The sequence below is a fragment of the Bubalus kerabau genome, chromosome 11, assembly GCF_029407905.1.
Source record: "Bubalus kerabau isolate K-KA32 ecotype Philippines breed swamp buffalo chromosome 11, PCC_UOA_SB_1v2, whole genome shotgun sequence".
NCBI lineage: Eukaryota > Metazoa > Chordata > Mammalia > Artiodactyla > Bovidae > Bubalus > Bubalus kerabau.
The window spans coordinates 95,875,436-95,901,056 of NC_073634.1; the positions used below are offsets into that span (position 1 = coordinate 95,875,436).

At 41.7% G+C, this 25,621-nt stretch overlaps 2 protein-coding genes across 4 annotated transcripts in view; one reads left to right on the plus strand and one right to left on the minus strand.

Moving 5' to 3' along the window:
• Nucleotides 1–3,507: 3,507 nt before the first annotated feature.
• Nucleotides 3,508–25,493, minus strand: RBM18 (RNA binding motif protein 18). Of its 2 annotated transcripts, XM_055541054.1 has the most exons (6): nt 25,355–25,493; nt 22,266–22,394; nt 14,248–14,374; nt 11,202–11,288; nt 9,261–9,346; nt 3,508–5,527 (listed from the first exon to the last, which is right to left on the minus strand). In XM_055541054.1, exons 2-6 carry the CDS (start codon nt 22,376–22,378, stop codon nt 5,368–5,370), a joined length of 573 nt encoding a protein of 190 aa, XP_055397029.1. In that variant the 5' UTR covers nt 22,379–22,394; nt 25,355–25,493; the 3' UTR covers nt 3,508–5,367. The 2 variants fall into 2 exon arrangements, with proteins under 2 accessions (XP_055397029.1, XP_055397030.1); XM_055541055.1 differs by lacking the exon at nt 22,266–22,394 and having other exon boundaries at nt 25,355–25,483.
• Nucleotides 25,440–25,621, plus strand: part of MRRF (mitochondrial ribosome recycling factor) — a 55,788-nt gene continuing 55,606 nt past the window's right edge. The window contains exon 1 of one of the 2 annotated variants that reach the window (XM_055541052.1): nt 25,440–25,583. The gene's annotated coding sequence lies outside the window, so the exon portion shown is untranslated. The remainder of the gene's footprint in view (nt 25,584–25,621) is intronic. The other variant, XM_055541051.1, reaches the window with a different exon arrangement.

Genomic DNA, 25,621 nt, shown 5'->3' on the forward strand with positions numbered 1-25,621 from the left:
TGGGAGCTTCAGCTTCAGTCCTTCCAATGAATATCCATTGACTATTTGGGTGTTTTAATTCCTTTTATGATTAACTCTAGTGATCACTTCACTGGGCTTTGTTGTTCCTTCAACACTTCTCTCACACCTTCTGCCTGGTTAGTGTGTAGACAGCCTTCAGAACTCAGTTCAGGTGTTGCTTCTTCTGGGAAGTCATCTCTGGCCCCGCCTCCATTTCCAGTTTGAGTAAGAACCCACCTCCCGCACTCCTGCAGCTCCCAAATCTTCCCTTTATCAAGGCACACAGTGGTGTATGGGACTGCGCCTCCCCATCTATACACCTTCCCCACCTGCCACGTGTAGATGCTTGAGGAATGATCCACTTTCTTTTTGATGAAGTGGCTGGCCAGAAAGCTTTTCAGCAGGGAGAGAGGCCTGTTTTCAGAGGAGGAAACCTTAATTTTGTTTTTCAAGGTTAAATTTTATATTCTGTTTTTACCTTAGAAAGGTCACCGGGCATATTAAAAATAAAATGCCATTCTGTATCACCAGGAATCCTAGCCAAGTCAGACGGAAAGCAGAGGAAGGACTATGTAGCCCTATGTCCTAAGAGAAAGAAATTCTGACAGGTCTGTGTTTTTTAACTTGGGATTCAAGTCTCTCTCCAGAGACCATTAAGGAGAGCCTGCCTGAGAATGAAACCAACCCAGAGGAAAACACAATCAAGAGACAGACAGATTCCTGACCATACCATTTGAACACCTGGACTTCTTAGTTCCATGAGCCAATAAATTTCCTACCAGAAGGTAGCTGGAGTAGGGTTTTTGTTACTTGAACTGAGTCCCAACTAACCTGCTCACATAGCTGGGGCTAGAGGTCTAACTCAGGCTTGTGTGTGTTTTTGCTCAGTTCCATCTGACTCTTTGCGACGCCATGCATTGTAGCCCGCTAGGCTCTTCTGTCCATGGAATTTTCCAGGCAAGAATACTGCAGGAGTGGGTTTGCCCTTTCCTTCTCCAAGGGATCATCCTGACCCAGGGGTTGACCTGCGTCTCCTGCACTGGCAGGTGGGTTCTTTACTGAGAACTCAGGCCCAAACTGAATGCCGAAGCTTTTTGACCCTTGGTTTCCTCACCTGTAGGATGAGGGAATTTAGCCTATAGTTGTATAGTTTTTTTTTTTTTTTTTTTTTTCCAGTACAGTGACGCTATGAGGCTTGGACAGCCGGTCCTCCATCCCAAAAGATGAGACGTAAATGGGTCCAGAGATGTGATAAGGAACTGACACCATTTTATTGCCTCTGTGCTGCTTTGATTTGCTTTTAACACTGGAACTGTTGACACCAAAAAGGTTTAGAAAGACATTTCCATGAATGGAATAAACTTCAGAGCAGGGGTTAGCAAATTTTTTCCATGAAGGGCCAGATGGTAAATATTTTAGGCTCTGTGAGCCATACAGTCTTTGTTGCACTAAACTCTGTAATTGTAGTGGGAAAATCACCATGGACAATATGTAAATGAATAGACATGGCTATGTTCCAATACAAGTTTATTTATGGACACTGAAATTCAGAATTCATCTAATTTTCATGTGTCATAGAATAGTATTCTTGACTTTTTCCTCAACCATTTAAAAATGTAAAAGCCATTCTTAGCTCTGGGGGCTGTACGAAAAGAGGGCACAGGCCAGTTTGCTGACGCAACAAACACTGGGCTAGGATTTGATCTAATGCTCTCCTATCAACGTGATCCTGGCCAAGTCGCCTTTTCTCTGTGTTTGTGCTGTTCCCATCTGGACGGTGAGGAGGTTATGTGGGAGGGCCTCTCAAGGCCCTTCAGTTCTCAAGTACCACAATTCTGACTTTTCATCAACAAATATTTATTAAGCATCTATTACATACCTGGCATTGTTTTCTTTTTTTTGGCCTCACTGTGTGGCATATGGGATCTTAGTTTCCTGATCACTGATTGAACTTGTACTCCCTGCACTGGGAACTTGAGAGTCCCAATCACTGGACTTCAAGGAAGTCCCTACCTGGCATGGTTTTCAATGTTGGGCCATAGCAGTGAACAGAAGTTCCTGCTCCCAGGGAACTTACATTCTAATAAAAAAAAAAAAAAAAGAGAGCATGCGCTCAAGAGAGAGAAAGTAACTTTGTATATGATGTTAGGTAGTGACAAGGACTGTTTAGAAAATGAAGAAGGGGGAGTGATTAGAAGTGACAGGGCTGATTTTAGATAGGGAGGTCAGGTAGCCTCTTGAACATGGTCCTTTGAACAGGGACTTGAATAAATAAGGGAATGGACTCTGTGAACAGCCAGTGCCAAGGCCTCATGGTAGGACCTCCTAGCACTCAAGGAGTAGCCAAGCCATTGAGGCTGGAGCACAGTGAACAAAAGGGATAAGAGGCTTACAGGGTCAGGCAGGTTGTCAGGGACAAGTCATTTAGGTCTTTGGATTGTATTCTAGGTGTGGCAGAAAGCCCTTGGAAGGGAATGACACGCTCAGATGGGGAAAGGATTGCTCTGGTTAAGGTGGAGGCACTGGGTGGAAGCAGGGAGATAATTAGGCAGGTACTGCAATAGTAAAATGATTGGACTTAAGATGAGGTTTTTTAAACATTTTTCAAGATGTATTTTCAATGTGGAGTTGACAGGATTTGTTCAAGGACTGGGTAGAAGGAACAGGAGAGAAAAAGAGAAATCAAGGATAAATATGGTAGAATCAAATCATTTTTAGGAACATAATGATTACAGAAAGGAACTATTTAACATTAACTTGTAAGGTAAGAATTAATCTTATTCTTTTATACAGTAGTATTAAAAATGTAGATATACTTGGTGATTTAGAAAGTATCTGTACATGCCTTAATAGACAAGGGAACAGCTCTAGAATATCTGGTTTTACAAAACTGCTGCTGCTGATTTTTGATATGCTTTGAAAAATCTTTCATGTCATTTTTTTTTCTCCTAACATTGAGATTCCAGTTACAGAAAGTCTACTGGTTAGGGTTACATTTTGCAAGGGATAAAGAAGAGCTGAGATTAAGGCGATATGCCCCTCAATTCTTCACTCTTGTAAAAATCAAAACTGTGACATAATTTTAGCAAAACAGTAAGCCAACAAATAATTTTAAAGTACAGATAACCTCATAACAAGTTTACCAAGTTAATACTCATATTTAACAAACCTTTAACCACACTGCTTTCAGCATATTTATAACACGTACTTTTATTCTTCTGAAACCCTACTTTGAAAGAGGGACCAAACACATTTTCCTACTTCAGGGGCCTCCATTAACAACTTTTTTGGAACAGTTAGATGTACAGTGAGAACAGCTAGTCTCTTTGCTCATCTATAACAGAAGGAGGCAGGCACAAAGGGTGCAGAGACCTGCCTCTGGGATCAGAGAAGGCACTTAGAAGCAGCACCTTGCCTGGACACCTCCGTGGCCAAAGGAGGAACAAGCCTCCCAGAGAGCTGCAGTCTTTAGTGCAGGAGACGGACGAGAGAAGACATAACCACAGACACTGTCTTGCATTTATTCACACAAAGGAGTAAGAATCGGTACAAATAATAAACATTGCTTTAAATACAAATAAATAGCTCTGGTTTCTAAAGGAAACAACTCCAGATAATCCAAAGTTAAGTATTTTCTAAGTTCCTATTAAAAATAGAAGACTATTTATTTTGCATTAAGTCCTATTCCACCATAGCTCTTAGAGGACCTCAAGGGTAAAATGGTGAATTCTACATTCTTAGAGAAGTCACCAGAAAAATGGGAGATAATGCTCCCACTTCCCTGAACTATCCCCCAAACAAAAGGAGAGTTACTTGCATCTTACACTGAGCTCTTGAGTTTTGCAGGCAGAATAACACTAGACGATATCTGAAAAGTTTTACCTTGGGAAAGGTGACAGGAATTTCTCTGAACCCCTTCTGTGAATTATAACACTACACTACGCTGAAGTTTTGGTTCAAGTGTCTTAAATTCATTTCTGCTCATAGGAAGACTTAAGCTCCTACAATGAGAGCCTCCTCTCGCTGGGAACAATGACAGTAAACAGTTGTAATCGCTGAGTGGCACCTTAAGTAACAAAATGATTTACATGCTAAAGAAGCAATGGTGCTGCCCAGTGAAACAGCCTGTCCACCTGGCACCAAAATGACCAACCAACAGTGCTGACAGAGACAGACTCCCAGATCGGCTGTTGTTCTTCCTCTGTTGTTATACTCAAAGTGTTCAAAGTGGCAAAAAATATCTGAGAAGTAGGTTCTACAAATGAAGAATTGTTTTAAAGTCATGCAGTCTTTCAAGCCTTTATAAACCACATAAAACATGAGGTCACTGCAATCTCGGTGCCAGAGCAGTGTCCGCGCCACTGACTTTCCATGTCCACTGTGTGCCCCATCGAGCCCCACACGAGACAATTTCTTCTACTCAGGCCCCTACAGTTATTAATAAAGGTAACGTCTAAGTCTGATAGAGAATCAATATAGCAAGTTTTCAAAGATATCTGCTTTTCTATTTAGATTGATCATGATATAATTCCAAACAGAACATTCTCATGCTATTAAGACAATCTCATGCAATAAATGCAACTTTAAAAGTCCCACACTAATAATGACATTTGGTATTATAGAAGGCAGGATTATTTAGATTTTTTAAAAAATGATCACGATAGAATACAAGTTGGATCTTCAAACAGGACTTCTGCTGTGGTACAAAATGCTAAATTTCGGTCTACAGTTTTGTCGACGCAAACACTTTTAAAAGATATACACCATGTTTTCCTAATTGGGATTTTGAAACAATAAGCATAATTCTTAAACAGATTACCACAACATTTGCTCAAAGAACCAGCTCTTTTTGCCAAGAACTTTTTCTTTTCAGTCCAGTTGGAGGGATTTCCATAGAAAATTCTGGAACAGCAGTTTCGAGCATGATTCAAAATTTCTTACTTCCCTCCCTTGTTTTTTTACTTTTTCTTTATGTTGTAAAGACAACTGAGCACAGAAAAATGTTTTTTTTTTTTTTTTTTAAAGACAGCTCTTAATAAATTAAGTTTCCTGATTTGAATGATAACGTTCTTTGTCTTTGCCTTTCTTTCTGGCACACTATATAATGTTTCTGGAGTTACAAATCCAAACAAACGAGCCAACTAGAGCATCCCAGCATTCAAGTCACAGTTTTGGATAAAATCCTATTTATTCTGGATGATGCTCAATTCCACACATACTTCAGGGAAGAAACATCCATAAGAAGGACATCCAAAAATGTTATGTTACCAAACGCTAACATGTGACTGCTCTGTCGGGTAGTACTGTTCACAGCTACAAGTACAAAGGCAGAGGGTCTCAGGTGTGGAGAGCAGTCATTCATAACCATCATCTTCGAGATTTCCAAGCTGTTCGAGAATAAGGAGTAGTCCTTTTTTTATCTGGTGGCTTGAAGTAGGAATAAACAGGTGCTGCTGGATATTCTGCATCAGGATTTTCTGCCATCATTTTCAGCTTTGCTTCGATGGCTTTGATCTTTGCAGTGACACTGGAAAAAGGACAGCAGAGCATCAGAGTGGGCCTGCATACATTCAGAGAATCCCTATGTATTTCATCTTCTTTGTGGCTCTCAGGCATATCAGAGAAACAACAAGACACTCAAACACAAACATACAAACATTTCATAGAAAACAGGACTTCCCACAAGCTGCTGGGTGCAGCCAATAAATAAATAAATAAGAACAACAAAAGGAATATAGTTTTATTTGGGAGAAAAAAAAAACCCACAAAAATAACTGTTCTTATTTTAGGAAAGAGATCAAGGGTGAAACATCTATTAAGCTTTTTCTGTAAGACACTGTTAGGAATACTTTGTATATTATTACACTTAAACCTCAGACACCAACACTGTTCAGCACCTTAGTACCTGCAGACAGTAGGCACTCAAAGATAATTTGTATAGGGATTGAAAGCAGAGTCTGAGAGAGAGATGTGTACTCCCATGCTCATGGTAGCATTATTCACAACAGATAAACTGTGGAAGCAACCCAAGTGTCTACTGAAGTAAGAATATATAAGCAAAATGTGGTAGAAACATATGCTCCAATATGGAAGAACCTGGAGGATGCTATGCTAAGTGAAACAAACCAGTCACAAAAGACAAATACTGTATGATTCTACTTAAATGAAATACTTAAGAGAGCAGTCAAAATCAGAGACAGACAGTGTAATGATGGTTGCCAGGGACTTGGGGGAGGTGGGAATGGGGAGTGATTGTTTAATGTGTACAGAGCTTCAGTTTTACGAGAGAGAAAGAATTATGGAGCTGGATGGTAGTGATTGTTGTACATTATGAATGTACTTAATACCACTGAACTGTACACTTAAAAATGGTTAAGATGGTAAATGCTATATTATGCATAAATGTATATTATTTACCACAATAAAAATGGAAGAAATAATTCATGTAGGTTACATTCTTCATTTTGCAGACAAAGAAAAAAAGGCATAGAAAGGTTAGTGCCCATAGCTAGTAACTGGCAGAGCTGAGATTTGAATACAGCTGGACTCCAGAGCCATACTATGAACTCTTTCTTATACAGTACCACCTTCTGAATCATTGAATAATAATGGAAAAAACATCCCTGAAATCGTACGAAGTCCCTTTTTACTGACAAATGTATGTTTAGGCTATCATTTACAGAGCACTTACAATGAGCCAGGAAGTGTGCCCAGCATTTTACTTATACTGTTTCTAATCCTTGCAACAATATTTCGAGGGTTATCAACCACATTTTTGTTGTTGCTGTTCAGTCCCCAAGTCGTGTCCAACTCTTTGTGACCCCATGAACTTCAGTACACCAGACTTCTCTATCCATCGCTATCTCCCTGAGTTTGATCAAACTCATGTCCACTGAGTCAGTGATGCCATCCAACCATCTCATCTTCTATCGCCCCCTTCTCCTCTTGCCCTCAAATTTTCCCCAGCATCAGGGTCTTTTCCAATGAGTCAGTTCTTCACATCAGGTGGCCAAAGTATTGGAGCTTCAGCTTCAGCATCGTCCTTGCAATGAATATTCAGGGTTGATTTCCTTTAGGATTGACTGGTTTGATCTCTCTGCAGTCCAAGGGACTCTCAAGAGACTTCTACAGCATCACAGCTCAAAAATGTCAACTCTTTGGCACTCAGCCTTCTTTACGGTCCAACTCTCACATATGACTACTAGAAAAACCATAACTTTGACTACACGGCCCACATTTTATAGATAAACAAATGCAGAAGGGTAGTGATTCAACCAAAGTTCACATAGCTAACAAACTGTGGAGCCAGGATTCAAGCCCAGTTTATCATCAAAGGCCTTGCTTTTTTCTCTTCATTAGGCTGGGAGCTGAGTAGCCATGTATTAGAGAGAAGGGATGAGGAGACACTGTGGAAGCTGTGAGGAATTTCCTTCTGATCAAGGATACCACTATCCCCAGGTCAGAATGCAACACACTCAACTACAGTATTTTTTGGCTTATGGCTTCCTTTAGTTTCCACTTTGACTCTGTCAATAGTCTACAGTCAGGGATAGACACTTGGGAGGGAATGTATACATAGCCTTTAAGAAATCCTCAAAAAGTATATATCTGCATATACTCAAGATTTTACATGGGCAATGTAAAATTAAAAAACTTAGTTGCCATAAAAAAGAACTCTGAAGTCTCACTGAGGTGCATTCCACACCTTTTCCATTAATGGAAAATTTAACAGCCAGCCATCCATTCTGTATGGGTCCCAGGGAAAACAACCTTCTCTAATTAGGTATAGATGTTAATCAAAACACGTAAGCTGAGGTTCTCTGGATTAAAAGATAAATGGAAAACACCAGGCTAGATTATTTAGTAAAAAGAACAAAGAGTGAAAGAAACGAAAGACATTCACAGTACCATGGAGATCACCAAGCATCAATGCAGTTGTCTGTTCCCAAGAGGAGTTAGATTTACAAAAACCTCCACGAAACCAGTGACTGACGAGGTTTAATCTTAAGGGGAAAATAGGACAGCTGAAATAAGCTCCTAGTGAACTTAGTGAAGTTATTAGTTAAAAAAAATTGGGGGAGTACAAAATAAAGCAGCACAAAATTAAGAAAACATCAATGATATTAGACAAATTGGTAACTATAAAATTAACTATCAATTTTATTACTCCTAGAAACATTTCAGGATAACCCCTCCTTGCAGTTTAATGAGATGCTTGTAAATCTCTTCTGTTTGGTGCAGATAATATACAGAAAAGTTTTGTTTTTTTTTTTTTTTACCCTAACCCTCTGTCCAAACAGGTATCACTTTCCTGATTCTATGACGTGTTGATTTCAGATGCATATGAGAGGCTGGTGCTCTTTCACACATCTTTCCCTCTCTCAGAGCAGGTGTTAGAATTGCAGTCCTGCACTGACAGCCTGGAGCTGCTTGCAAGCAGTAACTGAAAGACTGAATTCTCAAGTTCAGTAAACCTGGCTTTGAATCTGTACTCTGCTATTTTCAACCTGTGTGATATTGGCCAAGATACCTCCCTAAACTTCAGTTTCTTCGTTTATAAAATGAATACAAAGTACTTTCACCAGAATTTTTATACTTTGGTGACATACAGCATGTAAAGTGTTTAGCACAGAGCCTGCTTCATAGTAAGCTCCAAAAATCTCAGCTTTTGTTCTTGTTAACATTTCTCCCTAGGCTATGGTGCAAAGTCAGCCCCTCTACTTCTGCTCACCCTTAACTTCCCCTTTCTTTATTCAACCCTCAACTCCTTCTGTTTTGAATTAACTCCAAGGAAGTAACTGACAATTTGTACGTACTGGAACCAAAACTGTTACATTTGCTGAAATGGTCGATAAAATTAAAGTGCTGCAAACCCAAATTCTGTATAAAGGAACTCATAGTTGGGGAGGAATTAGTGTATAATGACAAACGTTGAAGATAATCAAGGCCTTATTAAAATGCTTGTTTTATAGCAAGGACTGTATCTGATTTACCTCTGTGTTCCCAGTGCCAAGTATAATAGCTGGTATGTGGTAGGTATACCCAGCCTCTTTTGTGTGTATGAACTGTGTAAACAGCTGGTACACACTCTTGTGGGTATGGAGGGAGGTGACATTCTGGAGACTAACTGCACACATCTCTCAGCATGGCAAAAGTTAGTAGGCTCCACTCTAAAGGGTCTGAAGGGTTTCTAGTGCCAGAATGAAGAAATGGCTCCAGCTCTTGCAATACTTGTGTCTTCCTACAGGACACCTTCTTACCTTAGGTTAGACTGCGCAGGCTCAGTGCTTGAGGACGGCTCAAGACTAATTGGAAGGATCTTATCATTCTTGTTATGATCGTATCTCTGAAAGTAAGAAAAAAGGCAAATTACCCCACTCAGGCAGAAACCAGCCCTTTACTGTAATACATGTGTTCAGAAACCCTAATCTTATCAGTGTATCCTTAGAAAGCATGTGTGTTCAGTCTCTCAGTCATGTCTGACTCTTTGTGACCACGTGGAGACTGTAGCCTACCATGCTCCTCTGTCCATGGGTTGTCCCCAGGCAAAAATACTGGAGAGGGTTGCCATTTCCGCCTCCAGGGGATCTTCCCGACCCAGACAATCAAATCCAAGTCTTCCGCGTTGGTAGGAAGATTCTTTACCACTAAGCCACCAGGGAAGCCCATTGTTAGATTGTTTCTAGACAATCTTAGGTCTGCTTTGTGTTCAGAATTAATGCAGAAGTCCAGCTTTAGCATAAAGGTTATAAACGTAGAAAAAGAAATTTAGATGAGGCTTCCCATCTACCCAATAATCCTCCTTATTTGGTGGAGAAAGAATTTCAACCTTTAAATTCAGAGATGGTACAGCTACACAGCAGGAATGCCCTCTCACATTCTGATTCTGTCACATATCACTTCTTCCAATAGTTATTTCGCTTTATTCCAAGCAGTTTAAAGTTTTGCTTGATTGCTGCAAAGTAACAACCATAACAGTCAGCTCTTCACAGGTTTATGTGGAGAAGAGAACTAGTAATGGCTTTCAGCCACTGATACAGAAAACATTCTCCAGGAAAGTACAGTTTATTTGATGTCAGATAATTATATACTTCTTTTAAAAGGTAAATACAATGTTAAAGAGCAATCAGGAGTCTCTGGTCAGAAAGACATGCAGGATGAGAAGATGATAGCCAGTCTAGCAAATGAGACTTGATTTTCTTTTGAATAAAAAAGCATTTAGAAATTCTCCTTGTTGTTTCTATTTTTAAGGTGATGGATCCTGGAAATTGAGAAGGCTCTGTGATTACCTGAAATCCTGAAATACTCAAAAAGATCCAAACTGTCTGCAATCTGTTTTTGAGCTTCGACACTGAACTCAAATGTCTTTATTTTGGTGACTCTTTTCTGGGGAGCTTGCTGGGTGGAGTCTCTGATCAAGCATTACGGTCATTTATAAAGACTGAGGCTCCAAATCTGGTTGTAACAAACCTTTGCAGGCAGGTCTGTTAAGACCACAGTGCAGGAAGAAGAGAATCAACTTTGTGGATTGCTCCAGCGTAAACGCATACTTCACCTGTGCTGGCTGAAACAGAATACCATTCTTTCCTTCTTTTTTCTTTTTCAATGGTTGTAGCTTTTCCAGCACATTTTCCCAAGAGAATACTAGGAGATGAACACAGCAGTTCACCACTGCTTGGGCCTTGGAGTCAATACAGGCATCGCAAATCCCACAAATAACTCTCAAAATCTCTCGAGTAAGGAAATGCCAGTGCTTTAAGCACTCTTACAAACTACCCATTTCTCAAGTATTTAGCATAAACAATTCAAACTTGCCACAGAACTGAGAGGCTGGGAAGAGTCTAATAATGCCTAAAGCAACTAATTTAAAAAATAAATACATTTTTCCTCTAAAGAACTCCTACCAAAAATAAATAAATAAATAAATGATAGATGTCTGAGTAGACAGATCAGTCACATGGAAAAATCAATCAAAAACAGAATCTGTGGGTATGTGGAGGGAAACGGCGAAGGAACTTAATCCCTCCTGAGATGTTTCTCAAAAGAAAAATCTGGAAATACACATGGTGAATACAAGGAGACCAGCGTGTGGTTGTTCCAGATGTGCAGAGGCTGGGATGCAAATGGGCGAGTGGACAACTGTCTTTTCAAAGCCTGATTTAGGACAAGCTGATGCAGTCTTTCTAGCCCGTTAGACTCACCTTCACTTGAGCGTGTGCCCAGCGCACCACCAGCTTCTTAGACAGGGCCAGCTTGCCATTGAGACACTGGATGGCTTGTTCTGCTTCCTGTTCAGGAAAGGGATAAATGTCAGTAGAAGACTCAAATGTCTCACTAGCTTTGATGGCTGAATTTCTTATTGTTTTGGTAAACAAGTGGCAAAGGATTTACAAGGGGAAAAAAAAAGGCAGAATAATAAAAAGGGTCTGAGACTTTATAAACTCAAACAAAAATTTAAATCCTGCCTGAGTATGAGATTTTGTAAACCCAGTCAAACAAAAATTTAAATCTTGCCTGCCACTTACTGGCAGTATAATATTTAACAGGTCATTTAATCTCTCTGGATATTAGCTTTTTCGCCTGCAAAATATGGATACTGCTTGTTCCGAAGTGGTCAGAGGAGTAGAAGAGCACATGTAAAGAATGGAGCACGTGGTGCGCACTCAACCAACGTCAGCTAGCAGTGTTGTCCCTACTGGGTGATATCTTTCTACACAGTTCTGTAAGTTAGAGTAACATCTACTACGTCAAGAAAGTGTACTCCTCCTGGGGACTCTGACACTATATCCTGGACCAGGGCTGATACACCCTGAATCCAAAGTGAGCTACAGGGCTTCAAAGGATATGGGAGTGAAGGAAACCAGGCCGGAAAAAGCAGGAGTGAGTCAAAGAGGCTATGAGCAAGGTATCTGTGTGAGCCAATCTCTGCACCTGGCTTTCAGAGCCAGAAGTTCCCTGACCCTTTCCCCATCAGATACAGGAGCAACGAGGTTGAAAGGAATTCCTGAGGCTGGATAATAGGCACTCGAGGACATTCCCAGGAAGCCTGGCTGTACTTTTCCATCCTGCCAAGCCTCCTCCGCTCCATTTGTATCCAGGAGGCATTCGGCCAAATGTTACCCACATTTACTGGGAGTGAAGAGCCTGTTAAGGAACAGGAAGAGGAACAAGGAGAGTCCGAGGCCTCAGCATAAAACATTCTAGTCTGGTTTTACCGGTGATTCTCTTACTCCTCTGGGTCTTACCAGTATGATATCCAACAGATATCTGAGTACCCACTGTGGGTACTCACTGGCATCTGTGCCTCACTATGGCACACAGAGTTAGAGGAACAGAGGAGATATTTTATTCTTCTTTTAAGTTTCACTTAGTGAATTAGAATTTACATGACACTACTAATTCTGTAGCATCAATAGTCATAAGACGCCAGCAGGTGATAAATAGTTTTAAAAATAATTTCCTATCTTTCTAACTTGTTCCAAAATTCATGTATCCAACAGTATTATTAAATGCCAAATATGCTTTCATATGAACCCTCACCTACTCTCTTAACTTCCTAAAAGGTAAGGAGTGTGTGTATTTTTAATTTCCATTTTTAGATGAAAACTGAGGTCAAAATAAGTTAGACTTGCCCAAAGTTAATAAATAAAAGAGCCAGAAATAATCTTTGTAACTTCCAGTTTAGTGTTTTTAAACCAACATCTATCTTCAACATGACCAATGATTTTAGTGGTCATGTAAAAAATCCTCAACGCACTCTATCATTAGGGAAGAATTAAGTATTTTAGAATACAAACTATATAGAGCACACTTTCAGTTCCCTCAAAAAAAAAAAACAAACTTGAATAATTAGAACAATAATGTATCATTTATTGCCTATCACATTTGCAAAAATTAGAGGAAAGTTTTAAGAAATCCCTAGCACTGGTAGGGACAAATGATATTCTCAGATAGTCTCAGAACATGCTGACACGTTATTTCTTGAAGGCAATTTGGCAGTCATATTAAGGAAAAAATTCATGGCCTTTGTTGACAACCACTCCATTTCCATGAATACAGTAAATATTCACATAGAGCTAGAGATGTTCACCACATTGCTTACACATTTGGAGGTTAGATATGTAACTTATCACATATTCACAGAATAAAATATTATGCAGTCATCAAAGACGATACTGGTTAGTTTTTAAACTGAGGCCTAAATAATAAAATGTATTATAGATCAGTGAATTTTTACACCTATCTGTAGCTACACCAGTGAAACCACAGTATGATACAGAATGTTATCTTGATAGGTACCGGATGACAGGAAAAATTTAAATTTACTTTCAGTGGTAAATAGGATACACGATCCTATTTGTGTGTTAAAAGCTCTACATGTGTTCTTTTAAATTGTGCACATGTGTTTTTATTTTATGTATATGTGTGTGTGAATGTGAAGAAAGAAGAGACTAGAAAGATATATAACTAAATATTGAAAGCTGGTTATTTCTGGGTTTTAGACTGATATATGAAATTATTTATCTATATTTTATCTATAAGAAACAAGTATTCCTTTTATAGGAAAAATATCCAAATACAATTATCATTAGTAAAACAGAAACTAGGCAACATTCTCACATATCACTAATAAAGTCACAGAACTATAAACAGTGTCTCTATATTTAGTAACATTCAAATTCAAGTCCTTTATCAATGCATGTCCACTCTCAGGACTACATTTTAATAGTAGATCGTGGACACACCACGGTTGAAGCTGGCGCTCTCATTCTCTGTATATATTCAAACTTGTCCACATTTATTCGGAGATGTCGAGGAGGAGGATACATTTTTAAGAAATCAAAATAAAAGACAGTTTGTGGGTGGCTCACCACAGACAGGGAGGGTTTCTGCACCATGGGGCCAAACTCTGAAAGAAAAGGCAGCTTTGTTGGCCAGCCACGAAAGAACCAAACAAAAGAGAACAGGGAGGAGGACATCCATGTGCTAGTATGGGCACCCCAGAGCATCTGGCCAGGAAAGTAGGTCAGCCGCCTCAGCCTGCCAGCCGGCCAGGGGCAGACTTTGAAAGCTGGCCGATAACTCGGCTGCTGACTGAGGGTCTCCTTTAGGGCTCAGAGCCCAGCATATGTGGGCGAGTCAGACATGGCTCCTGCCCACAAGGATCTGCTATTTGAGCAGTCAGGAGGGCTGCAAAGATTAACTACAAGAGGCTAAGCACTGGGCAAGGGGGAGAAGTTCAGCTACCTGCTTAGTTTCAAAGTTGACAAAACAGTACCCTCGAGGCTGTCCCTCCAGAGCACCTGACTTGTGGAAGAGGAAGTCGAACTGCTTCACCGTGCCAAACTTCTGCAGCAGCCTGAGGAGATGGTATCTGTGGAGAAAGAACAGCCCCTGAGATGCTCTGGGAGTCTGGTTGCCACTCAGCCTGAGTGCGAGATAAAAGCAGGAGATAATTTACCCCAGGGACAAAAACCTCACCACCCCCCCGGCCCCCGCCTTGCCGTCTCTCCTTCAAACTGCACCGTTATCTGGCAACCAGAGTTGTTTGCCTCTATTTGGAATGGGAACTAGAATTGTCATGGCTCTGCGTCTGTCCAGCACAAAAATACCAAACAAACAAACAAACAAAAAACCCACACCTAACAAACAGATGTCTGGCCCACAAGCACCATTTGTTTTTTTTTTTAGGAGCAAAGTTCAAAAATAGTGTCGATTTATTTATTTTTAATTTCTTGGCAATGACACAGTATTTGTGAATAACTGTAACTCCATCAGAAACACACACCCACACTCCCAAAGCCAAAGCCAACCCTATCTCAAAAATAAACAAAGTACCATTTACACATTCACACAAACAAGAAAACAATTCGGAAGACTTCCCCATTGGATCTCACAGTAAATCATGAGTTCCCACTTGCACTTGAGACAAACTCTGCCAAAAGCCAAACCACAGCGAGTGGCACTTCCGTTAAGTGCTTGAGAGTCTCTACCTCTGATGCGACTCAGTGAAAGGACCATGTAGAACCACAACATGATGGAGGCCAAGAGTTTCCACCCCTGATGCAACTGAATCACAGGACCATGTGGAACTTCAATATGATGGAGGGTGGTCTCACATGAGCAGGGGAACCTGTGCTTAGTCGCTCAGTTGTGTCCTATTCTTTGCGACCCCATGGACTATAGCCCACCATGTTCCTCTGTCCACGAGGATTCTCCAGGCCAGAACACTGGAGTGGGTTGCCAAGCCCTCCTCCAGGGGGATCTTCCCAACCCAGGGATCCAACACAGGTCTCCCACACTGCAGACAGATTCTTTACTGTCTAAGCCACCAGGAAAGCCCAAGAATACTGGAGTGGGTAGGCCTATCCCTTTTCTACGGAATCTTCCTGACCCAGGAATTGAACTGGGTTCTCCTGCATTGCAGGCGGATTCTTTACCAGCTGAGCTACCAGGGAAGGCCTGGAATCTGGCCGGTCCTATAGATCATCCCACTGTGGGTAACTTCCCAACCTCTGCTGCTTTAACACAATTCATGTGTGGTCGAATAGAGAATATATATGGCCAAGGAAGACATTTACTGCTGGCAGGAGGTACACCCCAAGCTCTCAACTGCCATTCTGCCCCTCACCCTCTTCTTGGATTCCTTTCCCTAAAACTTATTTGGTTTCTATAGAGCTTTTAAGTTATTCAAACAGATGTGGCCTTAACAGGTTGCTGTGGCCAATCTCAATCCCGACTTCCTGTCATCTGATGTGAGGGTGAGACAAACCAACCGCTCTCCCGTTTCCTTTTCCTTTGGCCTTCCTCCTGGCATCCTCTGCACTATTCAAATGGAGTCAAGGCTTTCTCTAAACAATGCTGTCCCTGTGATACTAAAAAGGTATCAGCCCACATGCTAAATCTGTTATTACTGGGAATTCTACCCCACAGGGAGTCAGTAAAGCTGTCGTTACAGCCGCATTTATATTCACATTGTTTTCTAGGAGAAACTCATCAAGATTTTATTCTTGAGTAAGAATCTCCTTTGGGAGGCAGAAAGATATGAAATGGATCATAAGCTACACTAAATTTGAGACTAATGCATACCAATAAGCAAGCCCATTATCCTGGATCAGGTGCCTGACACAGTGGAGCAGGGAAGACATAATACAGGTCTTATTTTGGGACAGGATGCAAGGATCCCAAGGCATACTGTGGATATTAATCTGGTCTTTAGACCTGTTTTGAAAGAGAAAGAACTGTAACCCTCTAGTTTCCAAATTCTTAATTCCCATCTCAATACCTCAGTTGCCAGTGAGAATATATGAGGTGACTCTTTAGGGGCAAGGGAGACACCTGAAGTGCAAATTTCTGGTATTTGATTTTGGTACTTCTGGTACTTGATTTTCTGAACATGCTTACGACAAGGGTGAGTCTCTCAAATGCATAGACAGATGGGCTGGAAGAATCTCTCAGGGTCTTTCATTCACAGCTGCATCTTCCACTTACTACACCCATTCAAACCTTAACGCAGCACCAGTTGCCATGAATGGTGGGTCAAACCTGTTTTTTTTTAAACCACCTAAGGCCACTGTGGGCTAGTCATCTTTTCATTAGCTCCATTCTGCTTAATAGCAGGAAGGTAAGGCGATCGGCATTTCCTAGGAAATGAATTTTAATTTACTCAGGGAAAAAAAAAAAACAAACCTCCGACAGATTATTCTTTGAAAAGCTAACAAATGCGTTCTGCCCGAGAAGAGCGACCTTAAGATTCCAGGAACATCTGCTTAGGTCCATGTCTTTCAACTTCTCCGGGATTTCTTTTCTTGTTTGATAATTTCTTGAAATTATCGGAACACCGAAACAAAAGGAATGAAGTGTTTACTATTTTGCTTCCTGGAGATGGGGGCTGCAAGCTCTGATAGTGAAAAAAGCCTGAAGACTCTTGCTTTCACATCTGCAAGCACTTTCATCTGCTATGGGAGCACAGGAGGGCCCGTTGCTCATCAGAGCCCTGCTTCACTTAATGAAATGTGGGCCCTGCAGCCTCAGGAGCTGAAGAACTGGTTCACCAGTCCCACAGATACTTCTGCACCACGATTAGTGTGGTCTGAAATGGGTTTTTAAAATGGCCTTCCTGCGTGATGGCACGGAAGAAATTAATCTGTATGAACTGGATTAAGATAGACACCTCTAATGTGTCAAGAACTGTACTAGGCACTTGGACCAACTATCCAGATGAACACAGCTAGGTCTCTGTCTTCAAAGACCTGACATTCTGGTTCGAGGAGAGAGAGATGTAGTCAGACAATTTTAGAACAGCATGAAGCTTGCACACAGAGGTATGTATGTGAGCACATAGATGAAGAGGACCTACTGCACAGAGAAGGTGGTGGTTAGTGAATGCCCTGTGCGGAGACACAATGGCGAAAAAGACTCTTACACAGTAAGAGCAGAGGCTGACAGGCGGGCAGGGGGGCCGGTCGTGAAAGACCTGTGCTAAATGAGGGAATTTAACGCGATGCTGTAGGTACTGGGAAGTCAACGAAATGACACTGAAGATTGATTTTAATGCCCAATTTGTTTTAGAGAAAACTATGAACTTATAGAAATTATTATGTGGTGGGTCTCTATAGTCTATGCCCTATATGTTATTAAATGGTCTTATTTTGTTTCCAACTTGAATAAGCAAATAGTAAAGGCTGTTTCATGCAAATCAAACCATAAGAAGTAGCATGGGTCAGCCTAAGAAGCAGCATGGAAATATAAGGAAAGAGCTGAGAGAATCAGGGGTGTGTTCAGGGGGAAGTATGGTTCTTACATGCTAGTGAACTTATGATCCCTCGCATTTAGCTCTGAAAGTCTGCATCAGAAGGACATTTCCACCCAGGTGCCTCTCCTCTGCTTTTAAGTTTACTTAATATACCCCAGGCTGTCCTCTTCCTCCCCACAAACTATGCCCTTCTCCAGCTATTCCACTGGCCAATGTGGACATGATTCTTTTCCATTTCTCAGGCAAGAAACAATGTGATCGTCTTCAGCTCTTCTTAGCTCCTCTTCAGTCACTTCCCTCATCTCTCAGACTCCACCCACTGGTCTCCAAGATCACAGTCTCTATCTGGGTGATATTAATGGAAGGTCTGTAGCTAATCAGCATCTTTGTCTTTGCCCCTCCTGTTCATCCTACCACTGGTGTCTGATTTTCCTACTAAAACGTCACTTTCACTATGTCAGTCTCCTGCCAAACTCCCACATGAGTCTCTTCCATTGATGCATGAAACTCAAACTTGTCTGAATAAATTTTACAGCTCCTGTCTCAATCTGATGGCATTCTCTCTCTCCAACTACTATTTTCATTATCATTTAGTATTCAAATTCCCCTTTTGCTAGTGGCTCAGATGGTAAAGAAAATGCCTGCAATGCAGGAGACCTGGGTTCAATCCCTGGGTTGTGAAGATCCCCTGGAGAAGGGAACGGTTGGCTACCCACTCCAGTATTTTTGCCTGGAGAATTCCACGGTCAGAGGAGCCTGGCGGGCTATAGTCCATGGGGTTGCAAAGAGTTGGATATGACTTGAGTGACTAACAAAAGATCTTAGTCAAAAAGGTCTTCCTGATGTTCTGCTGCTGCTAAGTCGCTTCAGTTGTGTCCGACTCTGTGCGACCCCTGAGATGGCAGCCCGCCAGGCTCCCCTGTCCCTGGGATTCTCCAGGCAAGAACACTGGAGTGGGTTGCCATTTCCTTCTCCAATGCATGAAAGTGAAAAGTGAAAGTGAAGTCGCTCAGTCATGTCCGACTCGTAGCGACCCCATGGACTGCAGCCCACCAGGCTCTTCCGTCCATGGGATTTTCCAGGCAAGAGTACTGGAGTGGGGTGCCATTGCCTTCTACTCACCCAATACTGGTATTCTTTTATTTATGATTTACCCTCCATCAGGAATGTCCTTTCTTAAAAAATTTCAGCTGACTTTGTTTTTTCATACTTCTTATGCAGTGGCTATTAATTTGGCGTTCTATACAGTACATTTGGTATTTGAAAAAGAACGTAGCATTAACCCTTTCAGAAGAAACCATGGTATGGAAAATAGATAACATAGACAGTAACTTTTTCAGCTTCTCTACTGAAGGCACTAGTAATGATGTTTAAAGTTGTTATTTTTACTCTTATGGTTAGACTGTGCCCCATAACATTTAAAATAAGTCCTTACACTGAAAAACTTAGAATAGGATGCTTTTGGTTATGACTGTCCAGTTATGTGGACTGTTAAACTATTTGTGCAAAGATAACTAAATTAGGTGGTGGGAAATTAGTTCTATCATTAACTGCTTTCCTGAACTGAATCAACTCTTAACCTTTCTTTACTTACAAAACAGGGAAACATTTATCTGTTCCACTTGCATCACAAGATTTCTACAAGCTTAAATAAGAGAAACTAATGAAATATTAGAGCTGGAAGACATTCAGTTGAACAGTCTCACTTTACAGGTTAAGAACTATCAGACATAGTATAGTTGAGAGGAATCGGAATGGAGTGGAATGAACAGAGGCATGCAACCTGCTATCTCCAAAACTAAGAGTATGTCATCATTCCCTTAAGTCCAGATCGTTACACAGACACTGCTGGCATGGAACATGGTCCTAAAGCGGTCGGTACCAAGGCTACAGTGTAAACAGAATATCAGAGTGCTCACAGTCAGTCAGCAGTGCACCTCCTATCGAGAACAGGCTGATGGACAGCTTACTGTAACTTGAACAGGACTCGGATTAATACCAGGCACACACATGTAGGATGAACAGAATTATTATGAAGTAAACTTTGAAAACTTGAGTAGAAAAGGTTTTTTGCTTTAACTGCCAATCACTCATGACAGTAAATATATACCACCACTTGTCTTCTAACAAGAAGTGAGAGAACATTTGTGTAGGAGGGACATTCAAGTCAGTATATACGATAACAGGAAGAGGGATGGGACAGAGGGATGGGACTTGTGTAGGAGAGAGAGGTAAGAAGGGTCTGTCAAGAGGGAAACAGCACGAACTAGGAGAGATCTGTGGTGGTGTCCAGTTAATTACAAAAACTGGAGGCTGCTCTGAAAAATTGTGTAGCATGACATCAGAACTTTTAGAGATCTGAATTCAAATAATACTTTCTGAGACTGAACTATAAGCTGGGTACCACATGCTCACATAAGTTTCTACATTTTTCAATGTTTGGGAACGACTGTACTTAAATAATTAGGCTAGGTCCATCATCACCCACCTTGAAAGGAACAGGATCTGGAAGTTTATGTACTTCAGAAATTTGGAAGAAGATCACGTATTTCTACAAGATAAGACCTACCTTACTACAATGTTAGGTTTCTTTGCTGTATAAAGTAAACCAAATGAAGCCACACTAAGCATTTGATAAGTTACGACTGGTAGTTATATCTTTAAGAAGACATTTTAATGGATCAGTTTGTTTAATTGAGAAAATGTTTTAAGATAAGGACTCCATAGATGAAAGACAGTAGAAATGATCTCTCTGGTGATACAGAGGTAGGAACCCACAGGAGGAGCCAGCAAGGCCCTGATTTGTTGTCTGGTCCTTGATATCTTGAGTAATGGATGTAAAAAGAACAGAGATATCAGGGGAGGAGTTTTTGATAGTGTGTTCCTGTTCATGCTCCAACTAAAGAAAACACTCATATACTCCTACTTATGACATAAACTGAGGTGGCAGTTGCCCACTTGAACCTTCCTGACAAGCAGCAGGATACAATTAGAACAAGAGTATCATTACAGGGAGTTGCAGCCAAAACAATGGACATTGTTTCCACGATCCAGATTTCCACTCAGACAAGCAGAGGTGGGAATGGAAACCACTCTTGGGAGCATCCTCTCACAGCTTGGGTTTTAGATGATAGAAACGGCTTCTCTGTTTAATTTCCTCATTAACTGAGAGCTTTGGGCAGGTTCACACATTCATCCTCAAGGCCGCAAGCCATAGAGAGTCAAAATAAATGCACAGTCTATATTGATGGGCCCTGGTGACCAAGGTACCATAATTAGGGGGCAACACATCTTAAATACCATATTTCCTAGAGGGACCCGACAACACCTACACTGAGCCAATTTGAGCTTGAGCAGGTTTAAGAAACCGAACACTGTCATGATCCTTATGTATCAGTTTACATCTCTTTCCTCTCATAATCCCAACCGTCTTATACACCTCCTCTGACCCCAGACTCAAACAAGCAGATTCCCTTGTCTCTTCTCCCTATGCTTTTAACACCATCCCCAAGGAAGTGACTTCCAGCACTGAGGATATACCCCATGCTTGCTTTAAGCACTGACCTTGTACAGCTCAATCCACTTCCCTTTGATCTCCTGCCATCAACCATCACCAGTCCCTACTTAAGGAAAAATCTCTCAATTCTCTCTGCTAAGAGACTCCTTTCCACTACAATATCTACAATGGAAAGAGTGGGGAGTTGAGACAATTCAATCAGTTTTGTCACCATGGACAAGGCACTTCCACTTCTTGGACCTTGGTTTCATCTGCTGATAAAAGAGATGGAACAGATCAGAGGTTTTTCAAGAGTCGTCCACGGACCCCTGTAAGTGACCGCCCAAGCAAGGGTGGCTGTTGTCAAAAGGCACCTGGGGCACCTTGTCCTCCCTTTAATCAGAGTAGCTCTAGAGCTTTTCTTCTACATATAGGTTCTGTACTTTAACAAGAGATGGCTCCTCAGATTTAAAAACTTTGAAAAATGCCTAGCATGGCACTTGGCACACAGTGGGCACTCAAATGATTCAATGAATGAATGAATGAACACCAAAGGGACTGGGGTATTTCTAAGATCCCTTATGAAATTCCTTGGTTCCATGGCTGCTTAACACGAATTAGAGTCAAGTTGTATCTCTCTGCCCTTTTGTGAAAATACTGATACTTCTGCTTGTTCCTTCATCTGAAGGATGCCCATGGCTGGTTCTAGGATATAATTTCCTCATCCGTGGGTACAAAGATTCAAAATAGTTGAAACTAAGAGAACATCTTAGGCAAGCAGGAAAAAGTATATATGGTTCACAGGGTATTCAAGTTTGTGCCTTTGCAGTAGAAGAGGCCAAATGTTAGAAAAATGACAAGATAACAGGCTAAAACAGCATCACATTCCCTTTAAAAATAATTAAAAAATAACAGGGTCAAAATATATGCAATAGCCCTTGAAAATTCTTCTGAATATCATCACCAGGAGCATCCCAATTCTGTAGGTAATGAGTTAAGGTATCTTAGACTTACTCTGTGATTTTGGGGTCCAAGTTGCCAATCCATAACCGGTGCCCTTCCTGTAGGGAGCCCTCTGAAAGGATGGATGCATTCTCCAGGGGAAGAGTTTTGGTTTCTGCTTCCATCAATCCCTATGAAACACTAAAGGAAATGTGAACATTCAGACAGGAAAGGAGCAACACTTTGTGAACAAGAGGCTTCAAACTCAATTCAACAAACATTTACTCAAGGAGGGCATGTCCTGGGCAGCCCTTCAAAGCCCTCAGTTATTCCACAACCAGGGCCCCAGCACCAGTTCCCTTGGGACAGCTCCTCCAGCAGCCAGAGAGCAAAAGCTCCCATTTTAGATGAAAGGGGTGTGGTTCTGTGTGCAGAAACTAGTTTTTTTCTTCTGAAGCCAGAGGCTGACTGGGCAGGAGGCCAAAGTTTCTGTTGCTACATGATATACCAGTTCAACAACTGTCACCCAAAATACTTGGAAACCACCAGAAAGAGAGTCTTAATGACACTTAAGAGAATGGATATGGAAGAACAACAGTAAGTAATCAATTAGCTCTTATAATGTTTAATATTTTGGGAGACACCGGGAAGAAGAGACTAACTTTCTCCTTAGTTGTTCCAGTCCCCCCATTTACTAGTTCTGCAAACTTGGGCAAGTTACTTAACCACTTGGTGCCTCAGTTTCCTCATCTGTAAAATTGGGATAATCAAGAGCTGTGAGGATTCACTGAGATGGTACACCAAAAACATTAAGAACAAGTCATGGCACCTAGGGAAGCATTCAATTAATTTTACCTTAAATTATTACTAGGTTTAGTTCCTGAAATGTCTCATTGCACAGTCACAAAAGGAGGATGAGGGTTACGATGGAGACAGTAATGGAAAGAGCAAGAAAGCTCAGAAAGCTGGGTTTCAACTTTTGGTTTTTCCATAGGAAGCCACTTCTCTCTTAGCTTCGGTCTCCTCATCTTTACATAATACACCTCACCCTGCTCATAACGTAAGAGTTGTTGAAAAGACCAAAAATGAGACCACAGACATAAAATCAAGCTTTAATGTATAATGTGGCAGAGAAAGAAAAAAATAAAAGGACTGGGAAGATGGAAGGCTGTGCCAGACTTTAGAACTCCCTGGTATAGAAAATGTGTCATATAAAACCAGGAGGGCCTCCGAGATCAGTGCTGCATCTTAATAACAACTGCTGACATATCAAACATTGGCATTACCTTTTATTTATATCAGCACAGCTTATACAGGCTAGCACACAGTAAGCCTACAGTAACCTTCAGGTAATTGTTTGTTAAAGGTGTCTATCTACCCCACACAGGGGTTCCCTGGTGGCTCAGATGGTAAAGAATCCACCTGTAATATGGGAGATCAAGGGTTTGATCCCAGAATTGGGAAGATCCACTGGAGAAGGGAATGGCAACCCACTCCAGTATTCTTGCCTGGAGAATTTCATCGACAGAGGAGCCTGGTGGGGTACAGTCCATGGGGTCTCAAAAGAGTCGGGCATGACAGTCCATTGGGTCACAAAGAGCTGGACATGACTAACACACACATACACCTACACATGAGGGTGCTTTTCTTCCTCTCTCACTCACATGTTCAATCTGTTCTGTTATGTCTGTCAACTACTAACTGCTAAACCCTTGGCTATGAAAACATAGAAATGAACAAGCCACAGTTTGCTCCTTCCTGGGAGAAAGGTAAAACAGGCATAAATAGAATCCCAGGTGTGGAAACTGGAGAGGAGAAACATTCTGTTTTCTCCCTGCTTTCCTTTTCTTTTACTTTCTTACAGATCATTCATTCAAAAAATTTTTTTACAGAGCCTCTATTTTTCAGGCAGTGCCTTGGTACTGGGGACAGAGCAGTGAACAAGCAGTCTCTGCTCTCTAGATGCTTATATTTGGAAGAGCAGGACAAGACAAAAGCTAAATAAGTAATCAAGATGTAATTTGTGCTAAGTGCTCCAAACACAGTTAAGCAGGGGGATTTGACAAGGAGGAACGGACTACTTTAGAATTAGTGGAAAGGGAAGATGTCTGTGGGAGATGACATTTGAGATGAAACTTGAATAATAGAACCTTCTGATTTTCTCATGTCTAAAAACTGGAACAATACCAACAGGGGTTAATATCACACCAGGCAGCCATTTTTAGTGGGAAGAGTGCAGGATATAGGACCAAAAGATAGGCACTCAAATCCTGGCTTTTGCACCCAGTTATTCTGTGACTTTAGTAAGTCATGATCACCCCTTAAATGTCCCCCCCCTTAGAAAAGTTTTCCCTCATAGAGCAGAGCATCTTGTTCGTCTCTATGATAGCTACATTTTTCTTTCCATATAATACCAGTTAAATGTGTCATATACTATTTCATCTTTCTCTTCCCTCACTAGAATGTAAGCTATTAGAGGGCAGGGCCTTGCCTATTTTGAGGATTCCATCTCAGGCACTCAGCACGCTGCCTGTCTCCTGGCTGGTGCTCAGTAGTTACCGAATGAATGAATGAAGCCAGCCACTTCCCCATTCGGAGCCTCAGATTCTTCTTTCTTCCTACAAGGGGCATAATTATCCCTATCTTAAGAGTTGTTATGAGGTTTAAATACGACAACATACATGACAGCTCAGCACAGGACTTCTTAGGAACGGTAAAGTATGGTAAGCGATCAGGATGGCATACGACAATCAAAATCCTTTGGGTTTGCAATGGCGACAGCCTCTTATATTAAGAGTTCACAAAACGCTTTTTCACCTACCTCCCCTCGTTCCCCGCCCCCGCTCCGCACCACGCTGACCTACAACTATCCTGGAAGTCACAAACAGTCATCTGGGGAAAATGAAGAGCAGAGAAGCAAAGGCGCTTGTTCCTAAAAAGCTAACGGTAACGGTGGGGTCAAGCCTGGAATCCCGGCTTCCCGATCCCTCGCCCGAAATTCCCAGATGCGATGGGTCATTACTCGGCTTGTTATTTCCGGGCCAACGGCGGGACAATCCGGGGCGGGGCCTGAGAAGCAGGCTCGTTACGGCAGCCTCCTCTAAGGAACCCCTCGCGTGGCTTGCGCTTACGTGCCAGGGGCTTGCCCCGGCCAAACTCACCTCGTGATCTCGGCGTCGTTCCCTCTGTTCATGCCCCCAAAGCAGGTCCCGACTCAGCGGCCCGACGGCCCTCTCAAAGCGTATACACCTCAACGCCGCAAGCTGCCAAGCCGCCCGTGACGCACTACGCCCGCGCCGCCGCCCCGCCCCGTGACGTCACGACGCCCGCGCCGCCGCCGCCGCCGCCGAGGTCGCGCGAGTCTTTTCCTAATAACCTGGGCGCTAGTTGGTGAGTGGCCTCAGCACGGCCTGGAGGCGCGCGCGTGG